Raw genomic sequence first — 24,417 nt, forward strand, 5'->3', positions numbered from 1 at the left:
AGAGTCAATACTGACATATACACTTGTTTTACCTCTTCATTAATCAACTGAAAAATAGAACTTATTATATCCTCTGTAAATCAGACTGTGCAGAAGTAGGGAGAAGAGGTTCAACACACTAGATGGTAAGATTCAGAGGGAGCCTATTTTCCCAGCCCCTTGAAATAGTCCTCAACATTCAACACAGACAAAAGTCCTGCACCTGGAACAAAGAGACACTGTGCAACAGTGAAGGTTGAGGGCTGACCAGATTGAATGCAACTTTGCAGAAAGTGACCTCATGTCCCAGTAGACAAATGATAAATATAGCTACCAGTGTTCATCTGCAACTCAAAACCATAGCTGAATACCAGGCTTCACTAACAGGAGTACAACCAACAGGTCCCGGGATGCAATTGCTTCCTTCTATTCTGACTGGAACTGCATCTGCAACAGTGCCATTTTGGGCTTGCCAGTAAGAAGCACTGATAGACGGCAGCAAGTCAATCAGAGAACCACTAGAGCAGCTAGAGCACATAGCATACAATGAAGATATGTTTGTTCATCTTGAAGTAAAGATGCATTACAATTCGTATTACATCCAGACAACACAGATAGATGTTAACACTAAACATGGCAACTAAACCACAACTGAAAATAAGAATCTAACTCACAGACAGATGAAACTTACATGTCCAATTCAAGCAGAACCTAGGTTTGCTTAAAATACACTCAAAACTACTGTCAAAAATTGCCTGCAGCTTCACTGTGCTAGAATGTATAAGCATTGCATTTTTCAAATCCTAAAAGCACAGGAGGCATGGCTTCAGGTACCCAAGAACACTTAGTGATGCTGCCAATCATTCAAATGCTGTGTTGCAAAAATCAGCTGCTGCTTGCAGTCCAATTGCAACTTGAGCTTCAATAAAGGGTTTGATATGTTTATAAAATTAAATTATACATCAAGTTTCAAAAGATTTGAGATTTCACCTGGGAAAGTGTTTTTAAGGGGAAGCTTCCACTACTACTTTACAGGTATTACTTCTGGACCTGCATCTGGCCTGTGCTCCCACTCACAGTTTGAATCACATTATTTGGAAAGAAACATTTATCTGGGATCATGGTTAATGCACACCTCTGGTACCTCAGATGCCAAGGCATTTCAACAGCCGTGACTTTAAATGATTTCTTTCTAGGCTTTTGCTCATTTCCAGATATTATTTCTCATTGTGTCACTGAGATACAATGACACACTTAGTTTACTATTTACTGACATTCCTGTCAGTTGGGTTGTATGACTTTAGACAAGCATCTTATATCACAGAATGATCAATATTCCTACAGGCCAAGTCAGTTCTATTTTAGCATGTTCAAAAACCATTTAGTGGCAGTTGCTTTGTTTTATTCTAATCTTTCCTTACTGTGGTCTTCCTGCAACAAAGCTAAAATGCACTTTGACAGATAGAATAAACAACTAGATCAAGTGTGGTTTTCTGTAGCTTGCAGAACACAGCATGATAGACCACTCTTCAACATCTTCCTGGATGTAATATTGATACTAGTTGTAGACACCAGGTAAATGTTTCTCTACCACAGAGTATCAGTATTTTAAACAAAGTGAGAAGAACAAGAATTCTTATGAACTGCACAGGTACAGGGCAAAGATTTCAGTCTTGAAAACAGCCTCAGAGGAACATGCCATCACTTTACCAGAAACTAAGCAATGGCAGAAGATGGAGCAGCCTTGGATTATTTTACTTGAAAGATCTACAATAGCGTGCTTTACTGGATGGTAGAATGCTTCCCAGACAGGTATGCCCCTTAAGCAACACACTAAGGTAAACTGAAGGGCTCTGACAAAGCCTTGCTGTTTTTATAATGGAAACATTTTCTTTACAGCAATATCCATAATGCTTTCTCAAACTTCAAAAGAAAAGTCTTAATTGAGTATCTTATCTTGGACAAGTGTACTATAATTCAGGCCACTAATGAAAGACTACAGAAATGTGCAAGACCCATGGATTGGCTATATATGGCTATAGAGTACATGGAATAGAAGTCCTGTTATTGAATTTTGTCTTGCAAATCAACATTTTACTAGTGATACAATGCAAAGAGTTAGTCAATTTATAGTAAACAAACTGACCAAAAAGTAACTTCACCTGTACAGAGAAACTGCATGAGAAAGTTAACGGTCCACAAGAAACCATGACACTTCAACTAGGTAAGAAACCAAGTGACATCTAATGTTGTCAGACCCATCCAGTCACATTCCATATTGATGGCTGCATAGTGTCCAATTGATTTTTCTCTCAAGAAGCAGTGACACTTCCACTTGTAGTGTAAATACCCATTAAGTGATCCGAATCACTTTTAACCACAGGGAAGGAGTGCTACAATACTGTCAGCAGTCTCAAGACAAACCGGTTTTCCCATTTAATAGAATTTCAAACACAAAATAGTAGAAATAATCAGCAAGTAAAAGTATTCACAAATAAATACTCTGCTAAAGATTGAAACCTGAAGAGACTTGTTTCTGGTTCTGCCTTTGGTCAGAGACCAAAGAGTCCAGACAGACAAGTCAAAATAAGCTTCAAGAGTCTTCAGATATTAACAGGTATATTAAAAGTTCTACAATTACCAGTTTCCCCTTTGTTTCTGTACCTATGGTATCACAACTTAACATCTTCATCCATGTTTCTTTAAGTGTTAAGGTTACTCTAGGACTTTCAACTTCCATAGAAGTTGAAGATTGTATTTCATGTATCACTTTCACAGGTTTCTCTGGAAACAGATTCATGGAGTGATAGTAACAGCTGCCTCCAGCCACAAATGCAGTATTTCTTCTTTTCCTGTTGGCTAAATGAGGAAAATTACTTAGCTGCCTGTTACTCAGCAGTTTTTACATGAGTGGTTTTTCACATGTTCCAATTCAGTACATCCTCACTTGTTCCATATTCTTCTCTGCTGTAATATATACACACACACGTGCATATACACACACAAAATTAATACTAGCCTCATTCAGCTGTTGAGCCTATCTTTGCAATTCAGAATCCAGCCCTCCTGTTGCTGCTTCTCTGGTTTCACTAGCTAAAAATCGACCTGCTATACAAAACTTTTGCAGTTTTTAGTTTGTGGCATCTCATACCAGTTATTCCTTCCCTTCAGCTAACTTTTTTTCTGAAATTGCTTATATCTTCAAGTTGTTGCTGTATCAGCTTTCACTATAATGCAAGTCTTAGAGCTTCATGATGGCTTGTGTCATCTTTGCAAAAAATTCACACCTTCAATCCCTTATCAGACTGAAAAACACATTGAAAAACATTCTGCAGAAATTGACTCATTCACTTATAGCAAGGATCTGCAAATATTTCTTAAATGGTTGTAACTACAATAGCTACATTCAAAGAGATGGGAATCACTAAGCTTCCAGCATTTCTATCTGACAGCTCTTTGAAATACTACAGTGCACTACAGGAGCATGAGTATCAAATCCCTCAGATGTTAAGCAATTGTTTGCAGCTATCTACAGTCCTTTTAAATATAGGTCAAACATGTCAGCACAAAAAGCTGCTTGCTGTTTCATTCCAGTTGATTTTTGCTGGGTTTGGTTGTTTTTGCTTAGCTGGAAGTGGTATTAAGATGGCACCAAGAGAGACCTGTAGAAACTAGAAGTCTAGTTCAAAAACATACCTTATTCAACAAGAGCTGCAGTGAGTTTGCAATCAAATCCTGCCACAGGAAAATACTCAGCAGGGTAAGTGCCAGGAATGTGGAAACCAGGCACTAATGACAAACATGGAAAAAACTACTTGGGACAAGCTATCATTTAGAAGGTAAACTGCTTTTTTTAGTGATTCAAGCTACAGATAGGTGGCATCAGATATCTCATATGGTATATCTGCAGATCAAATCCAACCTGATATAAAACTAGACAGCTAGAAAATTATGGAATCAGTGGGAATAAGTTCAGTTTTGTAACAAACAGTTGTATCTGATTTTTTAACAGAACTATTGCAGCTCATGAACTATTGCAGTAGTCATACAACTTCATAATAATAATTACACACTATGAATGTTGACATTAAATGGCTAAAGTTTCTGTAAGTCTTATCAGTGCTAGCAAGAATTCATAGCTGAAGTAGACTTCCAGTAAGATCCTCCAAGACTTTGTGCTGAAAGGAGAAGACAGTCACCAAAGTTTCTGAATGCTAAATAATATCAATAAAGTGATATGGGTCATATAACCACTTTTTCCAACAGTCAGATTTGACTAAAGTAGCATGAACACAAAATGCAGGTTTGCGTTGAAGAAAAAGGGCATTAGATCTCACAAAGAGGCAAGTACAAACAAAGTTTAGCTAAAAGTAAGTGAGAGTTCTCTCCACTTCCCTCTATATATTCAAAGAGCCTATCGGTCCTCTATTTGCCATTTTAGATTTGGAGTTCATCCTGGCATGGCTGTGGCATTACAATGGAAAATAGCGCCTGGCTAGACGGTTTCTATTTTAGTTTGGTTACAGACAATCAGAGCGTGTCAAGATTTTAACATATTGACAGACTAGAGGAAAAATATTTAATGAGATTCAAAGAACTAAACCCATTAATCTTGTTTTTCATAAGTTTAAAGGGTGACTTGATTTTAATTTGTATTAAATACCTTTGAGTGAAGAAAATACTAATGCTACACAGCCATGTGCATAGTCATTAACCAATGACTAAAATCTGAAGCCATGTTAATTCCAAACTGAGGTAACATCCCTTTTTCTACAGGAAAGCAAGAAATCATTGGATCAACCTACAGAGGGAATTTGTGTTGTTTCACTTAAAACTAGATACCTTTTTAAACACTATGTGCAATTTAAATTAATTGCAAACACTGGCCAGACACGTTTGAACACAAGTCATACAATTGCCATTTTTTGCCTTTAAACTGCCAACTGAAATTTGAACTTCTGCAAGAGGTGCTTCCTGAGTCTCCCTTAAACATCTTTAATTAACTAAAGGCAAACAATTCTTAATTTAAGGACATAGATATTGATGAACCTTGAAGGCAATGTCCTAGTGATGAATATGGACGCAAGATTCCGGAAAGAAGCAGTCAATGGACATCAAAACCTATCATTATCATCCTAATCAAAACACTTTCCATTACCTACATACCACATTTTCCAGTACCAGCTTAGTACAAGCTTCATTTGATTCTAGTTCAGGCTTTTTCTTGAAATGACATTACACCACTTGACCTTCAATGTTACCCTCATTTTGTCATGTCCTTTCTACTTGCCTCATACTGTCTTTAGCTAACCACCACTTAAGAAGGATGTCTGTCCTGTGTCAGAAGAATTCATTATTTTCCCATCCTGAGATCATGCTGCATGTAAAAGAATTTGGATGGGCATAAAAACATTTTAACAGATTGATCTTGACCTCTTAATATCTCTACACAGAGTACTTCAGATTCAGTCCTTAGATTAGGTATTTTTAGCCAGCTAACACTCAAAGAAGCATTTGACAAAGTAGGGCAACTTTCTGTGCTGGAACAGCTTAGTTATCCTCTGAAGAGCAAAGCTAGTTATGACTATCACTAAAGAGTCAAACGTGAAAGACCCAATGCCAAAGTATTTCAAACAAGAAGTGGGATTTGAATTTGTGATCTTCTCATTCAAGATGCTTTGAAAACAATTGTTTCCTTTCCATCCTTTCCCATATTCTTTCTCCTTCAGTCACATAATTTGTGATACAATTGACTATAATCCAGTCATGTTTCTCACACAGTTCAAACTGGATGAATGACACAGGACTGTGCAAATCCCATGCAGCTGCAGGATACGTCCTAGGCAGTGAAGAAGACCATCTTTATGACTTGATTCTGTCTAATTCTATTGAACGTGCCATGTTTGAAGATGGACAGGAAATGTCTGTATGTAGCTTCGCCAGCTGTAGTTATACACTGTTAAGTTTTCTGCATTGCTGTTCCTGAGCATATTATGTAATGAATTCATCAGCTGTCTGTACCAAGATAGAAAGATAATTTGATTAAAATAGCAGAAACAGCTTCTCACTTTTTACTGACATATTTCCAATACACATTGTAATTAATGTTTCTCTGTGATTAAAAGATTTGGTGGTGTTCTTTATAGAGAGGCCAAGTATGTCACTTTATTTTGGTAAAAGAACTGCCTTTATTAAAAGGATCATTTTGTAGACAAATTGTTGGTAGGTTTATTACTCAAAGGGGTACTTGCACTAGGTTTGTTCCTTCCTTTTAATAATGGATGCATACCCCTCAACTCTAAGGAGCTTCAACTCTTATTCCAAAGTACTGATAATATCAGAGCATTTCACTTAACTGTTTGACTTAAATCCAACAGGCAATAAAACTAGGATTTTGACCCAGTAAGACGTTATGCAATTGTTTTACTGCTAAACTATATTCAACACTTCAGAGTATTCAGTAAATGCAGCTTCTTCTCTCTCCAGTTATGGTCTATTGTAGTGAGAAGAGGGGTAGTTCAGAGCAGCTCATAACTGTTCACAATAGTGGGACCTAAACACAGTGGTCTGGAATCAAACATGCACCATTGTGTTTATCTCACGGTTACAGAGGACTTGAATAATCTTAGGTATAAGTAGAAATTCAAGGTAAACTACTGGCAAGGTCATTCAGTAACAGGAAAATTAAGTCCTCACTAAAATCCTCCTTTAAGCTTTTTCTGAAGCATATTATAACTTTGCAAATTAATTTATTTAAGACAATCATTTGGAAGAAGTAATTGATGGTCATAAGATACTTAACACAAAATCACTAATATTGAAGGTTCTGAGCAATTTGCTTGTGCTTTCATTTTGGACACTTCCTGGATTTCTCTTAAGGAAGAAAAAGAACACACTACTGTTTTGGCATTCATATTTGATGTTCCTTTTTACCTTGGGTAATGTCTACATCTAGTCTTTATTCAGGTTAAAATAAAGCCTGAGGTCTTGCACTTGTTGACTGCCAGCTGACAGGAGTGTCCTATAAGGCATAGTTCTAATTAGCACAATAAGCCCAGTTCAGTTCAAAGCTTTTAGAAACTGAGATAACCTTTTTCCTTCTCACTTTATATGCAGTTGAAGCCAGTGCAGTTCTATACAAAAAGTGCAGCAGATAAACTGTACCCAGCATCTAGCAGGGCTTGAGTAAGGCTCATTTTTCCAATTAAGGAAATGAGAGAGACCAAGTAAATTCACAGGAATTCATAGCATACTACACTTTTAAAGTGAATAATGCTTAAAAACCAACCTTTATGGTTTTCTGGTCTAAAAAAAAGCAGATAGCGTTTACCAGATTTCATAAGCAAGGTTGGGAAAAGTTTTGTAGACAGGCTTGGAGCCAAGTCATTGCTCATTTACATTAAATCTCACTAACCTGTTCAGCTAAACCTATGCCAAGTTACCAATGCATTAGTCCATCTGCAAGAGTCAATCACATATTTGAACTCCTTTGCTCGACCTTTTGCTCAACTGAATTGCAGACCCAACACTCCAGCTGGCAAGAGTCCCTGAAAATGATCAAAAAAGATCTTTGCCCAACTGTATCCAACACTGAAAACTAATGCTTATTTTGCCTGTAACTATTACATGTGCTGCTCCAAAAGAATTCTAAAAAATTTGTTGACCAAAACACAAGTCTTTTGAGCAAGATGTTTAAGTATAACTAAGAAACAGTACTTTAATGATGTAGCCTGCTCTATTACTTTTTAGCTTCTGTTTTGTCCATCTCAGGAAGATGTTAGGGCCCCTGGCATTCAGTATAAAACAGATTCACCTCCTGGATACCAGGAGTAAATGGAAACAAGCTTTGCTGCGTGAAAGCAGACAATATAATGCTAAACCCCCCCCAATTATTTATTTATCCTTAAATACTTAAGACTGTGTTTTTATAAGACTGTATTTTAACTGCCTTACGTTTCTTCAGAAAGTGTAATTGTCCTTTTCATCAAGCCCAGCACTGGTTTAAAACTCATATAGAAAGCACTGCTCATTAAAGCCTGAACTTTTAACAATATTAAAGTTTTTTAGTATTATTTGCTGCAACGAGATCAGATCAGGTATCTTAGCATTTCAGAAAAGAAAAAAGTGTACTTAGTTACAGTAAGTAGAGATCAAATCTACAACATCTGAGTAGTCAATAAAACAGAACAGATTGCTATAAGCTTATCTGTCAGCACAGCCATTAAGAGGTCACAGATTGGTTTATGTTTAAGGAAAAACATCTGTTTTAATTAATTCAGCTTAAATAAAGCAAAATAAAGTGCTGAGAAGACAAATCAATATTTGCATTTAGTTCCAGTTCAGTAGTTTACATAAGATAAAACCCTAACACCAGAGAGGTTAATAAACACTACAAGTGCTTGGCCAACCTTTATCTCAACTTGAAATCAGTTGCATCTTTTTGCTCTGTGTCCTGTATCCTTAAAACTGAGAGAAATTGTATCCTAAAATCTAGATCCTACCTTTTAAATAAGTATCACTTGATATCTTACTCCAACTGATCACATAGTCTAGGAGTAGCATCTACGAAAATTATTTTCTTTAGTTTTCATTGTCATCTATTAAAAATGGGAGGTATTCTAAGGCAAGCATTACATTTCCTCTTTCTAAAATTGACCAGGATGAAAAAAATGCATTAAGTATTTTCACTAATGAGGTTTTTGTTTTCTTTTGTTTTTTTCTTAAAGTTGAGTATTAGAAGAACATTTATTTCATTTATAAAAAACCTTCAATGGCCTGTGTCTGTTGCTCACAGAACTCCACTAGAGCCTTTTGATCACATTAATGTTCACATTTAAGAAATATCCATCCATCTTCTACTTTTACTAGGCTGTCCTAGAGCAGCATACGAATACCTTCTCTACCTCTTTCCTGTTATGAGAACATGACTCAGTTATCCAGTGCAGCAGCACATGTTAATATTGGCAAACCAAAGCCATCATTTAGGGCAGCATGTGTGTTCAGCACACTAGTACACTAGTTTTAAGCATCAGCTTTGTTTCCATTGATCAAAGCAAATTAGGAAAATAAATTATGAAAAGTATCCAAAGTACTCAAATATCATTAAGTGTATGTGGAATCTAGGAAGTTTATTTCAGTCCAACCTCAGTTCCTACAATTAAGCAACAAAGTCTGAGGAAATCAGACTAGTTTTTAATATCTCCCAGGAAAGTCAAGACTAAAGAACTTATTGATGCCAGTGAGTACATTCTTCTCCCAGCAAATACTAGCCAAGCCAAGAAGCTGTTTACAAGAAATAAAGACCCGTACAACCCACTCAAAGTGATCTCATTTTGAAAGATGACAGATTTTGCTCTTACAGAATCTGCTACAGAAGAATTTCTATTTTTAACCACAAAAATACAGCAGCTTAAATATTAATTGAACTATTACATTTGCCAGAAAGTCAAAACACTTAAAACTGCATTAAATATAAAAATAGCTATTAAAAAAAAAAGTGGATGAATTATTTATTTCAAGTATGGAGGTGACAACAGGAAAATCCATCCCCCTTGGGAAATTGTAGGAACCACCAGGAACAGGCTAACACCTGCATACTGAATTTAAGGATGAGTTTAAATACCAGGGAACCGCCTTGCAAGAGAGATCACAGTGTGAGACTGGGAACAAAAAAACAATGGCCCAGTTATCTCCACAAGTAAAAAAATGGTCTCAAATTAAAAATTATCTTTCCCAATAACACAAGTTGGACGAAAACAAGAGGAGTTTGTAAGGTCTTCTAGAAGCATAGTCAGAATTCAGTAGCTACTGGTAATTAGATGAGAACACTGGAAAACATATTTTCTATAGATTAATAAACACTGTCAAGCAATTTTGTAAGTATATAAATACTTAATTCAGTTCTTTTTTGTACAGAGGAGCTGAAAGTTTGACAGATAGAAAACAACTGAGATTCAGTGTGAGAAAATCTGGACAATTCTGAAGGCCGTAAAACTTTTGCTGAGATTTTTTTTTAAAGGGACAAAAACAAGAATAAAAGTGATGGTGACCTTAAACAGCAGTATCAGCAGTACCCTATAAACTGTGAAAGATATACAGTTTATATGTAGAGGACAAGGAAAGGGAAAGACAGCATTATAAAAATCAAATCCAGCATGATTCTCATTAGTTTGTTTTTTTAACGAAAACAAGTTAAAACTCATTCCCAGCTTTAGCAAGTGTCACATAGAAATAAAGACTAAATAAAACATTATCATTATCTCAAAAAAAATTAAGCATTAAGCTCTACTTTGCCTTTCCATCTCTGCAAGTTCCACAATTATCCATCTGCTTGCTAGTTACTACTCACAGCTCCAGAATATCCAGAACACATTTTCTGCCCAAAAAATGGGTCAAAAAGGGATGGCTAATAATACAGATGATCAAGAATTATACTGGATGTTGTAGGGAATTATAATTGAAGTAGATTACAAGAAAAAAGCTTAAGATGTCAAGTTCCGCTGGTATTTTTGCTCATGGAACAGCCCCTATTTACACCTGAATAAACCTGCAGAACTCTCTTATCTGTAAAGTTGCACTGAGAAGTTCAGATCTGTTTTCCTGAGTACACTGCAAAATGTGGCAGAATATTCTTTACATGTTTGTATGATAAATATATATACTGAAGTGACACTTCATATGCTAAACTATCCAAAGCACAGGGTTTACTTTTCAGGTCTTCTGCATACACCTTAAAGCATAACGAAGATTTTTAGAAAACCAGTAATTGTTTCAAATTAATTAAATAAGCTGTAAGCAAGCTGTTTGCTGGACATAGCTATAAATAAAAGCTTCATACTAGACCAAAGCAAATCAAAACCATGCAGAGATCAAGCTGCTCATTACTTCTGAGCTGCTTGTTATTGAGCTGAGCATGCACATATCACAAGGGAAAATACATTAATTTCTCTTACCTTCAGGTGCATCTGCGTCACAATCTTTAGATACAAATGTTGTCACATTCCTTGGCTGTCCATCAATTGTCTTATTACTCTGCATCATAAGTATGAATAATTAGTACACTAGTTTACCAGCAGTGTTCTTTCATACACAGCAAAACAAGTATCTCCCAATAAATTATTAATTTTATAAAAAGCTTTTGAAAAATCTCTTACAATATTCAAGAGGATTAAAATGGTTTTTGAATAGTATATGCAGAGGAACCTGAAGTGGTACAACATGAATATTTCTAAATACGTTTTCATTTTAAAAGAGTAATAGCTTGTGTACTTTTTCAAGACAAATGGAAAACTTCATCTCTGAAATTAAACCTTCTAATTTGGAATTCAACTTTGGCACTCAAGACACTCTGGAAGTGTTATACTTACATAAAGTTACCAAATGCTGTTTACTTCTTAGCTAAAAGCTAGATTCTGGTATCCAATGTACTTAGCCAGGGTGGAAGAAGACAAGTTATGTTAAAGTGAACCACAGAAAACCTAAGTATTCCTGCTTGATGTCTCAAATCTTTGTACAAATTGACCCTTTCAGAGAATATATGAACTCCTTACGTACCACACTTACTTTTAAATAGTCAGTGAATAATTTTAGCAAAATCCAGTGCAAATCCTTTGTACTACATTGATTTCTTCATACACTAACCCACTTTAAAGGGTCTCATATCTACCGTACTTACTTCCACCCTCACTTCCGAAACAGGAAGCCCTCTAAAGAAATCAGTACGGGTCAACACCTTTTCCTTTCTAGCCTGAAGAAAACACATCCCTCAAAACTCACCAGAAATCAGCACAAGATGGCACATAAACAAAGTACTTCTGACAACTTAATTGACAAAGTTATCATTACTGAGTAAATTCAGCTTTCACTCTGAACATTCAAGAAAAAAAACCAAGTGTCTATCCAAAAAAGCAACCGTTTACATGAACAGTTACATTCATTTCATGTAAACACCTGGAAGTTTGGAAACCACTGGTGCCCTTAGAAGAGACTGATCCAAAAGGAGATTGATTAGGTACAAATACCAGGAAATAAAATGGAACTGAAAATAAAAGGACAAAGTGCAGATAGGAACAACTGCCGAAGAACAAATTACATGCAATCTCAATCGTTTAGTGCACATTAAGCAGTTGTCCAGCTCCAGAAGGTAGTCCTGCTGGCTGTCACCATCACAGCTTACACTGCTCAGTCATGGGGAGTGCTTTTTTCAAAAGAACAGCATAATACATTGTTTAGTAATCCAGAGACATACAAAAAAGCACAGAACAATCAGCATCTTGTAATTCTTCCCTATCTTTATTCATTTTCTTTTAAAATAGCAGAAAATTAAAATACAACATGCAACAATAGCTAGACCAGCAGGTTTCCTTTGATACTACCTATGCTTTTTTCAAGGTCTGCTATCATCCTTCTCCATGAACAATCCTGTAATTTAAGACATCTGACATATCTGGATTCAACTCTAAATGCTTTTCACAAGCTCCAGGCACTGGGGTGTACCTTAAAGCCATAAAATCAGCCTCTTTGCCTAGCAGTCCTTCTATCCTACACTAGTAAAAATCTTGTCAAGGTCCACTGAAAGTTTACTGCATTTTTTGTAAAATAGGCATGAAAAATAGAAACATGTATTTGAAAACCAAGACAAAGTAAAGCATTTCATGAAATGAACCCTACCTAATAAAAATTAAGAATCACATTTGCCATGCTAAACATAATGATAATCTCATAACTATCAACCAAACCATCTTCATTTTTACATGGCTAGAATTTCTAACATATATAAGAAACTTAAATTTGAATAAGTAGTATTGTGCAAACTACACAAGTATTAAAGCATAAGTAGTCTTACACAAAAGCTAACCCACATAAAAAGAAGTTGCAAGTTATTACTTATATTAAAATATTAGCTAAAAAGTAACAATACTTATAGTAAGATTTAACAAGAATTCAGTACCATTTCATCCACTGAATGAAATTAGAAAAAATAAATAAATCCCACCTTTGCCAGTACATAATCAGTTTCTATACACTATAACTCTTCTAAAGAGGTCCCTGAACATGCCAAAATCTGCTCTCCTGAGTCCAAGGCCTGTGATCCTACTATCTGTACTCTTCAGATCCTCTTGGGATACTGAACTTTCACCATCTCATACTAACTGCAGCCATGACTGCCCATGATCATTTATTCCTTGTTTTCAGCACCAGGTCCAAGACAGCATCTCCCTACTTCAGTTCCTCAACTGCCTGTGTCAGGAAGTTGTCAGTGCAGTCTAGAAGTCTCCTGGATTGCTTGTATTCAACTGTGTTGCTTTTCCAGCAGATATCTGCGTGGCTCATACCTCCTGTGAGAACTGGGGACCTGAGAACATGAAATTACTTATAGTTGTCTTAAGGGATCATCTACTACTACTTCCTTATGTCATTCCATGAGCACTTAGCTGGTGCTAAAGCAAAACTCCACACATTCCCACTCTTTTCTCACATAAAGGTCAACCCTCCCTATTAGCCATTCCCACTGTCTCTCTCAGAGCTCACACCTAAGCCATGGTAGCACTCCACTTGCGAGAGCTGTTTCACCAAGTCTCTGATCCTGCTGGGTTGCAGAGCTGCAACTGCATGCAAGCTTCTAATTCCTCCTGTGTTTTCCCTGCTCTGTGCATTAGCATTCAGGTACTTCAGAGGTACACAAACCATGCTATTTCCCAGAAAAGGTATGAAAGCTTTGCCCATAATGCTGTCATCTGAGCAGATTTTTATTAGCACATACACATAAGGTAGAGCCCCTTTTGCCCAAGAAAATGACTGGACATAGAGATGCATAAGTGACAGAGAGATATCTACAGAACAACTCCTCAAAATAATTTACTTAGCGCTACACAGTAGAGCACTCAAGGCTCAGATACTTCTAGCACGAATGCTGTCAGAGTAAAACTCTAGTGTTCCAGTTCCTAGTCCAAAGCCGAAAATGGAATGTGTCAAAGTCAAGCCAAAGACAAAACCAAGCACTTATTAACTCTGTGTGTGCTTCAAAAGCTAACGCTTTTTGGACACTTAGGGAAATAAAAAGCTATCACGTAAAGGGTTAGGTTACAGCCCATTACACTTAAATTTATTCTTGCATATATCCAAGATCAAGAAATTTGAAAGATCTATTTATGCATCACCTTACTGATACTTCTGGATTCCTGATGATTACAATGGAGATACTCAGTGTCCTGCAATTTAGTCCCACTCCTCAAAATTATCTATGCAAAGGCTGAGGAAGAAAGGTGACTGCTGCTGCTCTGGCCCTCAACCAGGGCAAAGGAACAGTGTCACTTATGGCAAATGCTGACCTTTTAATTCCTGTCTGGGCCAGTCAGGTCTTACAAGTCCATTAGGCAGAAACATCAGCAAGCAGTGGTCTTTCAAACAAATGGAAAAAACAGGGCCTCACTGACTAGAAATAGCACTTGCACTTATGGGCAATATTTTGTTTTTGCTATAAAGCTGAGAAGGTCTGGATGTGGACAGAACTCTTATCTTTGTGAAATGCTATGAAGAGACTCATGGTTGTTCACAGATGTTAAAAAGGCTAAGAGATGACCCCAACCATTCCTCAGTGTTTGAAGAATTCCATTGACCAAATCCTACACAGGCCCTCAGTTGGTAAGGGCACTGTATCCAAAAGAACTTTAAGAAGTTTCCTACAGACATCATAGCTAAAGCAACCTGATTAATTGTGAACAAGTGCTTTGAACATACCAATGGTCAAAGATTTAAATAAAGTAAGTAGCCCGGGTCTAGCTAACATTAATTGCCTCACCAGAGCTCCAATTTTCTAGCTGTAGCAGGAAAGGAAGACAAGACAGCACTTCCAAGTTAAAATGTCCCATCAAGAATAAGAGTCTCAAAGGAAGCAATTCAAGATTCAAGTGGAATTCTAACCTGTCTAATGAATCACTATAAATTTTGGTTACAAATGAGTTTGACAGGTTACTACATTGGGAATCACTGTAGAGCAAAGAAAAGGGGGAAGTGCTCCTTTTACACACTGAGTCCCCAAATTCTGACACACATTTATCAGCCCATGCGTACACTGAGCTGATATAGAATATTGCTTATTTATTGACTCTATACAGTGTTGGTTACCAGTGGTTTTACCTGAAATGTTGAAATTGGCTACGGTGTGTGTGAGCAATAAAAATCTAGGCTGTCAAAGCAAACTGGTGCACAGAGCTTCCATCATCAGGAAGCCTAACATATGCACAAAATCTATTTCATTTGACCAATTCCTGGTCACTCCTCAGTTCCGTAATAACCAATTTGTAATTTAACCACCTCCTTATTGCTAACATCCACAGAAAAATGTACAACTCATGCTTTCCAGCCAACATCTCTCTGCATTTCAAAATACAAAAATTTAACATCCAGTTATCAGGACAGTCAGACACAGTCTGGCACATTTTGAAAGGCTGAGAGGATGTGGTCTGAAAACCTTGTCTTCACTCAGTATGGCAGAGAAGTCCAGATGGAATTTATGATCATACTCTTTATGCTTTATGTTATTTTAACAATAAAACACAGCTATGCACTTTAAACATAGCTCTTTTCAAAGCTTTTTGAAACACAATATAAGAATCTAAAGATCCAGTATAGCTATTTTGGCTGTAACAATTTGTTAATCCTTTAAATGAAAAGTTGTGGCTCTACTCAACCACTCCAGCTAATCCTTCTTGCAGTACTGACTAGGGTTGTATTTCAATAGCTGTCTGAATGACATAAAAGCCTTCCTATTGCTGTGCTCTATTTGTTACAAACTATGTATTTATGGTCTGATACCATTTGTCATAACAAACTATTAACATGAAAGTCCCAATCCTTCTGCCCCCTTAATATACACACTATTTTACTGAAACATTGTAATTTCATTCATAAAGCAAAACAAACTGCTAGTTACAGTCTATTATTTACTTTTCTCTTCTATCTTCCCTGCTATCTGCAAGCTTTATCATGATGGATTCTTTTTTCAGGTCACTGAAAGGTTTTAAGACTAGCTTGGTAGGAGCCTTAATGTAACTGTCTTTCCTACCTTTCCACCCACAATGGTTCTGCACTGTAATTAGAGACATACAATCAGTCTGCAATGTAAAAAAAACTAACAAACTGCCTTTTTCAGGGACTTGAGTTCATAACTAATTCAGATACAGCTGTATGATATTCTAGACTGCATACATAGGAAGTAATCATGCCAGGAATTCTATGAAAACCCACCACAGAAGCCAACCATTTTCCTAAACTGATTTTCAGCTTAGTTTCTTACTGCTACCCTAATTCTGACAAATTGAGCCCATTTCTACATTCCTAAGCATATTTATTTTGTATTAGTTATATCTAGCATAATATTAAAAATGCATTCCTAAACACCAAATAATCAAGTACCTTACGGTGATTCTATTACTGTGTTTGGATTGGTATGAGGATGACCAGCCTCCCATTACCAGACAATTTAGGTGTAGAGTAGAAGAGTGTACAGTACAGTAGAAGATGTATAGTAGAAGAGCAGCATTTATTAAATGCTTTACTTCCTGCTGTGACAATTCTACCACATCAACTCAGCCCATTTAAGTTGATCAGATTCCTCTTCTTCAGCATGTTTAACACTACTCCAATTTCTTCTTGTAATTCTTTTGCTCAAAGTGTTCTGCATCTGTTCTGCTTAAACTGAAAGAACTGATACTGTTAAGCTACACATTTTACTAAATATTTTCAGCTGAATGTGGTTGATAGGTAATTGTTTTTTTTAAAGCAGTGTGATCTTTTCCCAGAGGCACAGCCTTCTGGAAAACTAATAGAAGTATCCTGAATGCTCAAAGCAGCACGTAGTTACTTTGGTCTCATTAAAATTCTCTCTCCCAACAACTCTGGTTCCATTGTTTTGTCTTTGTGAAGCTTATACTTTTAACACCAAACAGCACACCAAGATATCTGGACCTGGTTAGCTGTCTATGTTTGCAAGATCAGGTCCAACAAAGCCTACCCTTGTCGGATACTAGATCATGGTAAAGAGCTCTCTGTAAACCCCCTCAAAATGCTTATGATGTGTAACTTTGAACTTCTCAAAAGATCTTAAGACCTCCACTCAAACTAAGATGAAATACAACAGTTAAAGCCTTTAGGTACAGAAGACAAAAGACTTAAAAAACCAAAACCCTGAAGTACCGAGAAGTGTAATAACAAAAGTAGAGGCTAATATTAACTACTCAATTCTGTGGAAGATTTTATAGAACAAGAACTGGAATGAGTTTCATGAAGTTGGGCAGTTCAAAGAGTCTGAAATGTGATCTATCAGCACATACTCAGCCTAATTCTTATCCTCTACTGTATCAAATTATCTTCGTCATTTCTCACATATGCACGTAAAAACTATCAACTACCAAACAATAACATGTCTATAGACATCCTTGCACTCTAAAATTCATCCTCATTGCAATCACTCAGCAACCTAAGCATAGCAGTACAAAATCTAGTAGAAGCTAGCAGATGTCTTGTCAAAAGAACAGAAGTAATATTCAAAGTTTTGAACTGTCTGAAGATGATTTAGGAATTAAGTTATGCTATATATAGTACAACTAGTTTCTGGTTAGTGCATTATCAAGAGACCTAGTAGTTGTTAAAGTAACTTGGCTACACAAGTCCTCAAAACTGATAATGGGCCTTGCTTTAAAAAATCACTGTAAACAGTATATTTTTGATACAGAAGGCAAATTTACATTTAAGAAAAATGACATCTCACCTGTACCAGGTATTTTTGGCTTCCATACATGACATACTGAGGGGCAAGACTGTAGATCATGTAACTTGTATGAAGAACTATCAACAGAAGTATCATACAGAGAAACAAGAGTGCTTGAGGTCGAGTTTTTCCTCGTCTGATTTTATAAAGCTAAAAGCAGAAAACATACAAATATTAATGTATTTTTTCTGAAGACATTTAAATTCCTCTTTAATTCAAGTAACAGCTTTAATTCTATAGACAGAAGAAGGAGGCTGCTAAAGTTATCATGATAACTTAATTGCAATGAGTGAAAACAGGTTTTCAGGTGTTTTTGCCTGAATTTGAGAGCACGGCTACTTAACCAAATAATTGTTTCTTGTATTAATGACCTAGAACATTGATTAAAGTGGCAGTTATTAACAAGATTTAAATAGCGTTGCCTATCACTGATAATCAACTGTGCCTTAGTTTATCAAAGAATATTGTGTCCTTTGGTCAAGGTGAGGCATCATTATCTATCACTACACCTCTACTCAGATCTAGAAACAGTGGACAAAGCTATGCGATAATCTTCACAGGCTCTGAGAAAATTTGCATACCATATGGTGGCATCTTTCCCACTTTACATTGCAAGGAACAATATAATCCTTCACTGTTAACCTGTAGATACCACCCAAGGATCCCCCAAGGATCAATGTGAGTACCACATTATGGTTAAGAAGTTTGCAGCTGAGGTAAGTGACAGAAGACCTAAACTAACAGCCAATCTTATAACTCTTTACTAGGATTCAGGGTCATTGTTCACAATTTTGGGCTGTCACCACATGAAAAGGTTACAGTATTAAAGGGAAAATAAGCACAGGAGCAGGGAAATATTTCAGCAAGCATCGTAGGCATGAATGGCGTACTGTTGGATATGAAGCTGCTTTTTAAAATATTATTTACATCATCTGCAGATATGCCTTGTCCTCATCGTACTGTTTTCTCTTATCAAGGTATTACATTTGCCACCTAGAAAATAATCCAAGCACTACTGACTGCATACACATTTCAGATTTTAACCACAGAATTCACTAATGCTTCCAGTATATCAGATTTATGTGGTTTAAACTTTGAAAAGCCAGAAGCTAAAATGCCATGGATTGAACACTTGAGTCAGTTGACTGTATTATCAAAGTATAACATCAGTTTTGGTCTGATAGCTTAGCAAACACCTTAACAACTTTCAAAAGCAGTGAAAATTGTACAATAGACTTCTAACTCTCATTAGACATACAGAAAATGCTATTCATAAAATCAAGAATTTATGACACAGTGAATAAATAATGACTACTTATTTAATATATGATCACATTCTTCAAACATCCTACTGAAGATTATAAACTCTGAATATATTTACCCTTATCCAGAAGAACCATATACCCATATTTCGAATCCCTGCCATCGAAGTGAAGATAAAGTACATAACAATAGTTGTAATAAGAATATAATCGAGGGGGAAAACCTAAAGAAAGAACACAGGCAGTTAAAGACAAAAATGTTCACATTCAAGAACAAGCTCCTTCCCCACTGAAAGCTAAATAAGTAGCTTCTATCTATAGCATCTGAGGTAGTAAGAGTCGTTCAATTTAAAGGTTTTACATAGCTGGCTCCAAATGTTGCTAAAAGAGCTTGCACTATTAGTTTGGGAAAGCAACCAAGCACTTTTCTTAATTTAAAACTTGCCTTAATTTTGCAGAGTTAGAATTAAGTATTTCTTGGCCTAAAAATGTACGTTCTGAGAGCTCGGCTGAAAGGCTGTTCACAGTGGCAATAATAATTTTAGAACTGTATAAACTGTGAACGTTTCTGAACGTATTTGCATACAAAACTTGATTTTTATATTTCTTTAACAATAGTTTGAGATAATTGTATTGCTGAACACTACTATTCTCAATATACTGTGAGCTTAGGTGTTCAATAGTTTTAGAAACCCTGGGGAAGCAATCCATTGTGTTGACCCATTATACCAAGAAAATGTAAAGAACTCAAATAGGGGAAGTAAAACACTAGGTTACATTAAGGCTTTCTTAGCTTAGCAATGACTGACTGCTAAATTCATATGTGGTCTTGATGCCTTTCAACCCTACTGAAGTTAACAGATGTTTGTTTTTATGTACTGTTTATTTCAAAGACTAATGCATTACTTTAACATACATAACTGCACAGAGCGCAATGTCTTCTAGTGTACAATAAATTATTAAGTGAAAAAGTGCATTTACTTCACTTAGGGGTATAAACCATAAATTAGGCAGACAACAAGGGCGTGGGAGAAAGTTGCTTTTATTCTGTGCGTGATAACTACAAGTGATGTCCTTCTTCATTGCTGCTATGTTCTCATCAGATGGAAGCTAGTTTCAAGCACCACCTTCTTCCAGCAACTGGCTTCCATCCACCCAAAATTTTAAAATCAGTATCTAGTTACTAAAAGATTCTTAACAAGTAAGTTGCCTTGCTTTTACAGAGCAAACATCTGGACAATTTTGTTTTAATGAGTTACTTGAGGTGAAGTGTAGTTTGCCTTTTGACAGCTTACCAGAAAACAGAGAGGGCATCCTTACATATTGTGTATCACCCATTTTTTTACTTACTGTTTGAAGAACAGGTAACAGCATATTCAATGGATTGGTCAGATTAGTTCCTAAAATTATAAATCCTGAGTTGAAGCCAGTCGAATGAAGAGCTTTGTCCAAACTGCAGTAATTAAGAAAAACTGAGTAAGCACTAATGGTTCTCCCAGAGCTTTGTCTTCAATTTCATTTAGAAGGGCAGATCAGAAGAAGATGAACTAAGCTCAGAGACTGACAGCTTCTTCACATCTATATGGACACATACTTTGTTTTACCACACTTCTTGTGCTTGTCCTGTGAAAAGTAATATTGATTTCTGGGCTTATTTGCCCAGTGTGAAGAAGTAAAAATGCCCACATTTAAGACCTTCAATCTTCATTGAAATCCACCAGATTTGTAGCTGGCTCAATACCGTGAAACAACTGCAATTTAACGTACATCAAAATGGATTATACATGTAATTTACTGCAAGAATTTAAGCACCTGTTACCCAGCCTAAGAAGTACCTAAATGCATTGAGTCATTCAAGCAATCAGAATTATTCTATAGTCTGAATTAAGCTTCCTTATCCTATACTAAATTTCTCTGCCAAATCAGAATTGTTTTCAGCAACATATAGTCCATCAAGCTGAACCATGTCCTTTTTTGAATCTGTCTTAGCACATTTTGTTCAGTTTCAATATATATTATTATAATAAGAAATGCAGCTCTAGTTACAGAAATGTACCATAGAGAAGAAGTGGGCTGATTCTTGAAGCAAACCACCCAAATTTTTATGTTAGAGCAGAAACTATATAGTTTAGGTGGTTAAGAAAAATGTTGAAACATACTTACTTTGACAAGAACAGAGAGACAGTGAAGAGCAGTGCCACAATGATGAAGAATACTCCCCACACAATCTAGAAGTAAAGACTTATTACAATATAATTGAAAGTGCTTGCAGATGATACAAGAAGTGAAGACTTGTCTAAGTTTCTATAAAGGACTAATGATATTGGACCACCTCAAACACACTTGAAACTTTTTTGTAAACACTTGAGAGAAGTGCTAACAAAATATTTACTCTGTTAAACAGGATTTATGTCTAGCATTTAAAAAGTTGAAAATCTAAGACAAGAAACACCTGGTGAGTACACAGAGTTCAGAAACCAGTGTTAAGGTACATTGTGCTACACTGCAATACAGAAGTCTACCCATACATCAAAAGCATCACTAAGAACACAGATGAGATGTTACATGAAATGAAACACAACATTTAGCACAATGCACAAACCTGTACTTGCTATATTAAATGGAAAACCTTAAGCATATACATAAGTTTTGGGTATAATAAAGGGAAATTAAAGTTTTTTTCCCTTGGTCACCACACCTGTGTGCTCATCTTCCAACAGGAGGCAACATGTGCACAGCTTACAAGGACCATCTCACCTTCCCCTAGAGAGACATCCTTTCTAAAGCACTACTCAGACACACTCGAAGACCAAATCACTTGGAAGGAGTGATGTAAAACTCAAGTAACAGCCCAAATACCAGGTGAACTTTTATATTACTTCTGTCTGCAAGACATGTCAGTTATTCATCAGTATGGAGCATTTCAAAGCAATTTTCAAAGTTCAAGCAACAACATTCAAAATATTATGACTCAAAGGTTTAAGTCATATAGAAGGTTAACTTCAAAGTGATGTGAAGACATGAGAATGTACTAGAAAAACACTCACATACCATGGTAATAGGAAAAATACTTGAGTTTCAGTAAATCTAAACAAGTACTACTTAAATACTATTATTCTCAAACACTATCTATCCACAAGTGATTAACGTAAGATTAAATTACTATGACCACATCACAACCAGATAAATGTCTCTCTTCTGGAGAAAGTTCTAAAAGAACTTTCTTATCCCTTCAGTAATCCCTACAGTCTTCCTTTGGAGTGTACTCTACTCAAGAATTTGAAACAAAAAAGTGTAAGAGTTGTGGCTATTTAGCAAGCAAGTCATAAGCATAGATAAGTACAGGTAAAATTTTTCAACAACTGCTATACTTAAATAAGTTATTGCTATTATTTTTAAAATCAGCAATAGCAGACTTTTGAAACTGTACACTAAGTTTACCAGGAGTAAACAAAAACTCTGTAAGATCAACCTTTTACTTGTCACCTACAGCAAAGGACAAATCTGTCATCCACAATCTTATTGTGACACTACAGTAGTGCTGATTACTAGCTTTAAACCAACCAGAATATCTTCAAAGATTCTAGATTAACTTAGCCATTAAAGTTTACAAAATCATTTTGCTTTGTGTCACAGCATGAATCAGTAGAAATCCAAGCCGCCGAGATCATGAGCACATGTTCAATTTCAGTGCAAAGGACAGCACTTAATCAAAACCCCTTATTCTCAGAGCAGGACTACTTATCAACTGATGCTGAAAAGCTTTTAGTATTAGAAACAGCAAAAACAAAGAGCCTGGGTTTCAGCCAAACACCACACAGAGGAATTTAGTAAGATAATTAACCAAAAAACAAACAAACAAAAAAAAACCCCTTGATCTATATTAAGGGAAATCTAACTTGCCATGTAACACAGTCTTCATCTTCCACAGGACTCCCTAGTCCTTTTGAAAGCAGAACCTCAAGGCAACCATATTTCAAATTGTGTTACAACCTCTACTACAATCAGTTTGAACTGCTCCATTGCCAGGCCACTTCCTTATAACCCTCAGCTACAAAACACAGATGCCATATCCATCTGTACTCTATCATTTGCAACAGGATAGGTTTCAGAGCTGCTGCCTTGTACTTGCATGACTTTGACCACCTCTAAGTGTCTGCTTCAGTTTTTGTAATCTACTATCTGCTGTACAAGCTAGTACATATTCAAGTAACTGCCAAAAAACAGTGAACCACATTTTTGTACAAGGCTGCAGACACTATAAAAACAATTACTTGAAATACCTACCAATACAACGTATGCTGCTGCCTGAAATGAATTCCTTGCTTCTACACAGGCAAGTAAGGAAGCAGCTAAAGCAATGATGGTAAGAATTAGTTTACTTAAAGCTTTCAAACATTTGGGATTAAAAGATACAGCTCAGCAAAAAACAGGACAAAACGGTCAACACAGACAAGAGTAAAAATGGAAGCATGCTATTTCTAGGTCACAGTGGAAAGCTGAAAAACATTTCACTTTAATAAGTCAGGGCAAACAATAACCTCCAAAACCTGTTAATATTTGCCCTTCCAAGAAGCTACAAGAATGCCCACCTACATAGTTCTTTTCTACAGTGGTACTCATGTATCAATGAAAAAAAATAAACCAAACCTGAATCTGTTTAGTCTAGCTGGTCCATGACTTTGAAGCAACACTGAAGCAATAAAAAAATATAGAGGATCAGTCATCCTCTCAAGGCTAGTATCCTCCAGAGTAAACTGGTAGCAGGACTTAAGGAGTGAAGCTGAGCTTACAGAAACATAAGCAGGGAACAAGAAGATATTTTAAATGGTCTGGATTTTACCATTCAAATTAATTTTAATTGGAAATTTTCTTCAACTCTGTTTTGCCCATGACAGTAATTGATGATGGCTCTGCTCATCTTGACCCACATGTTTTTCTATCTTATTTCCTCCCCCATCCTGTTGATGGGGAACATGACAGGAGCTACATGGGCATTTGAAGACAGCCAGGTCAGCTCACCACTCTATTGCACAACATGACCAAGAAGGTTCAGGTAAACTGGCAAACATGGATTAAAAATTATTGTTCGATAAAACAAAATAGTATTAAGCTATCACTATGTAAACTTATGACATAGTATATTCACATCTCTTGCTGCCAGTCTCTCCAATGTACAAGATGCAGCTATGAATGCAGGAGGAAAGCAAGAAAGCCTGTTAGTATTTAGCAACAACACCTTTTTGAGGCAATTCAACTGACTGCACTCTCTGCCAGCATGGCTCTTATCCAAGGAATTGCCTCCAGCTTCCCCTCTTTCAACTTTCTCCAAACAATGGGAGGAGACAAAGAGGAGGAATACCCTAGCCCTCCACCCTCAAGACATGAACTGAAGGCCTTCAGCAG

General features: G+C 36.3%; 1 protein-coding gene across 1 annotated transcript in view; it reads right to left on the minus strand.

Annotated features, from left to right (window-relative positions):
- Nucleotides 1–24,417, minus strand: part of LMBRD1 (LMBR1 domain containing 1) — a 72,317-nt gene that overhangs the window by 3,660 nt on the left and 44,240 nt on the right. Inside the window, exons 11-15 of the mRNA XM_010003460.1 lie at nucleotides 21,175–21,239; nucleotides 20,362–20,464; nucleotides 19,131–19,235; nucleotides 17,750–17,899; nucleotides 10,932–11,010 (exon numbers count right to left, since the gene is read on the minus strand). Of these exons, the coding sequence (XP_010001762.1) occupies nucleotides 10,932–11,010; nucleotides 17,750–17,899; nucleotides 19,131–19,235; nucleotides 20,362–20,464; nucleotides 21,175–21,239 (502 nt within the window). The remainder of the gene's footprint in view (nucleotides 1–10,931; nucleotides 11,011–17,749; nucleotides 17,900–19,130; nucleotides 19,236–20,361; nucleotides 20,465–21,174; nucleotides 21,240–24,417) is intronic.

The sequence above is a fragment of the Chaetura pelagica genome, unplaced genomic scaffold (assembly GCF_000747805.2).
Source record: "Chaetura pelagica isolate M959 unplaced genomic scaffold, ChaPel_1.0 scaffold150, whole genome shotgun sequence".
NCBI classification, from domain to species: Eukaryota; Metazoa; Chordata; class Aves; order Apodiformes; family Apodidae; genus Chaetura; species Chaetura pelagica.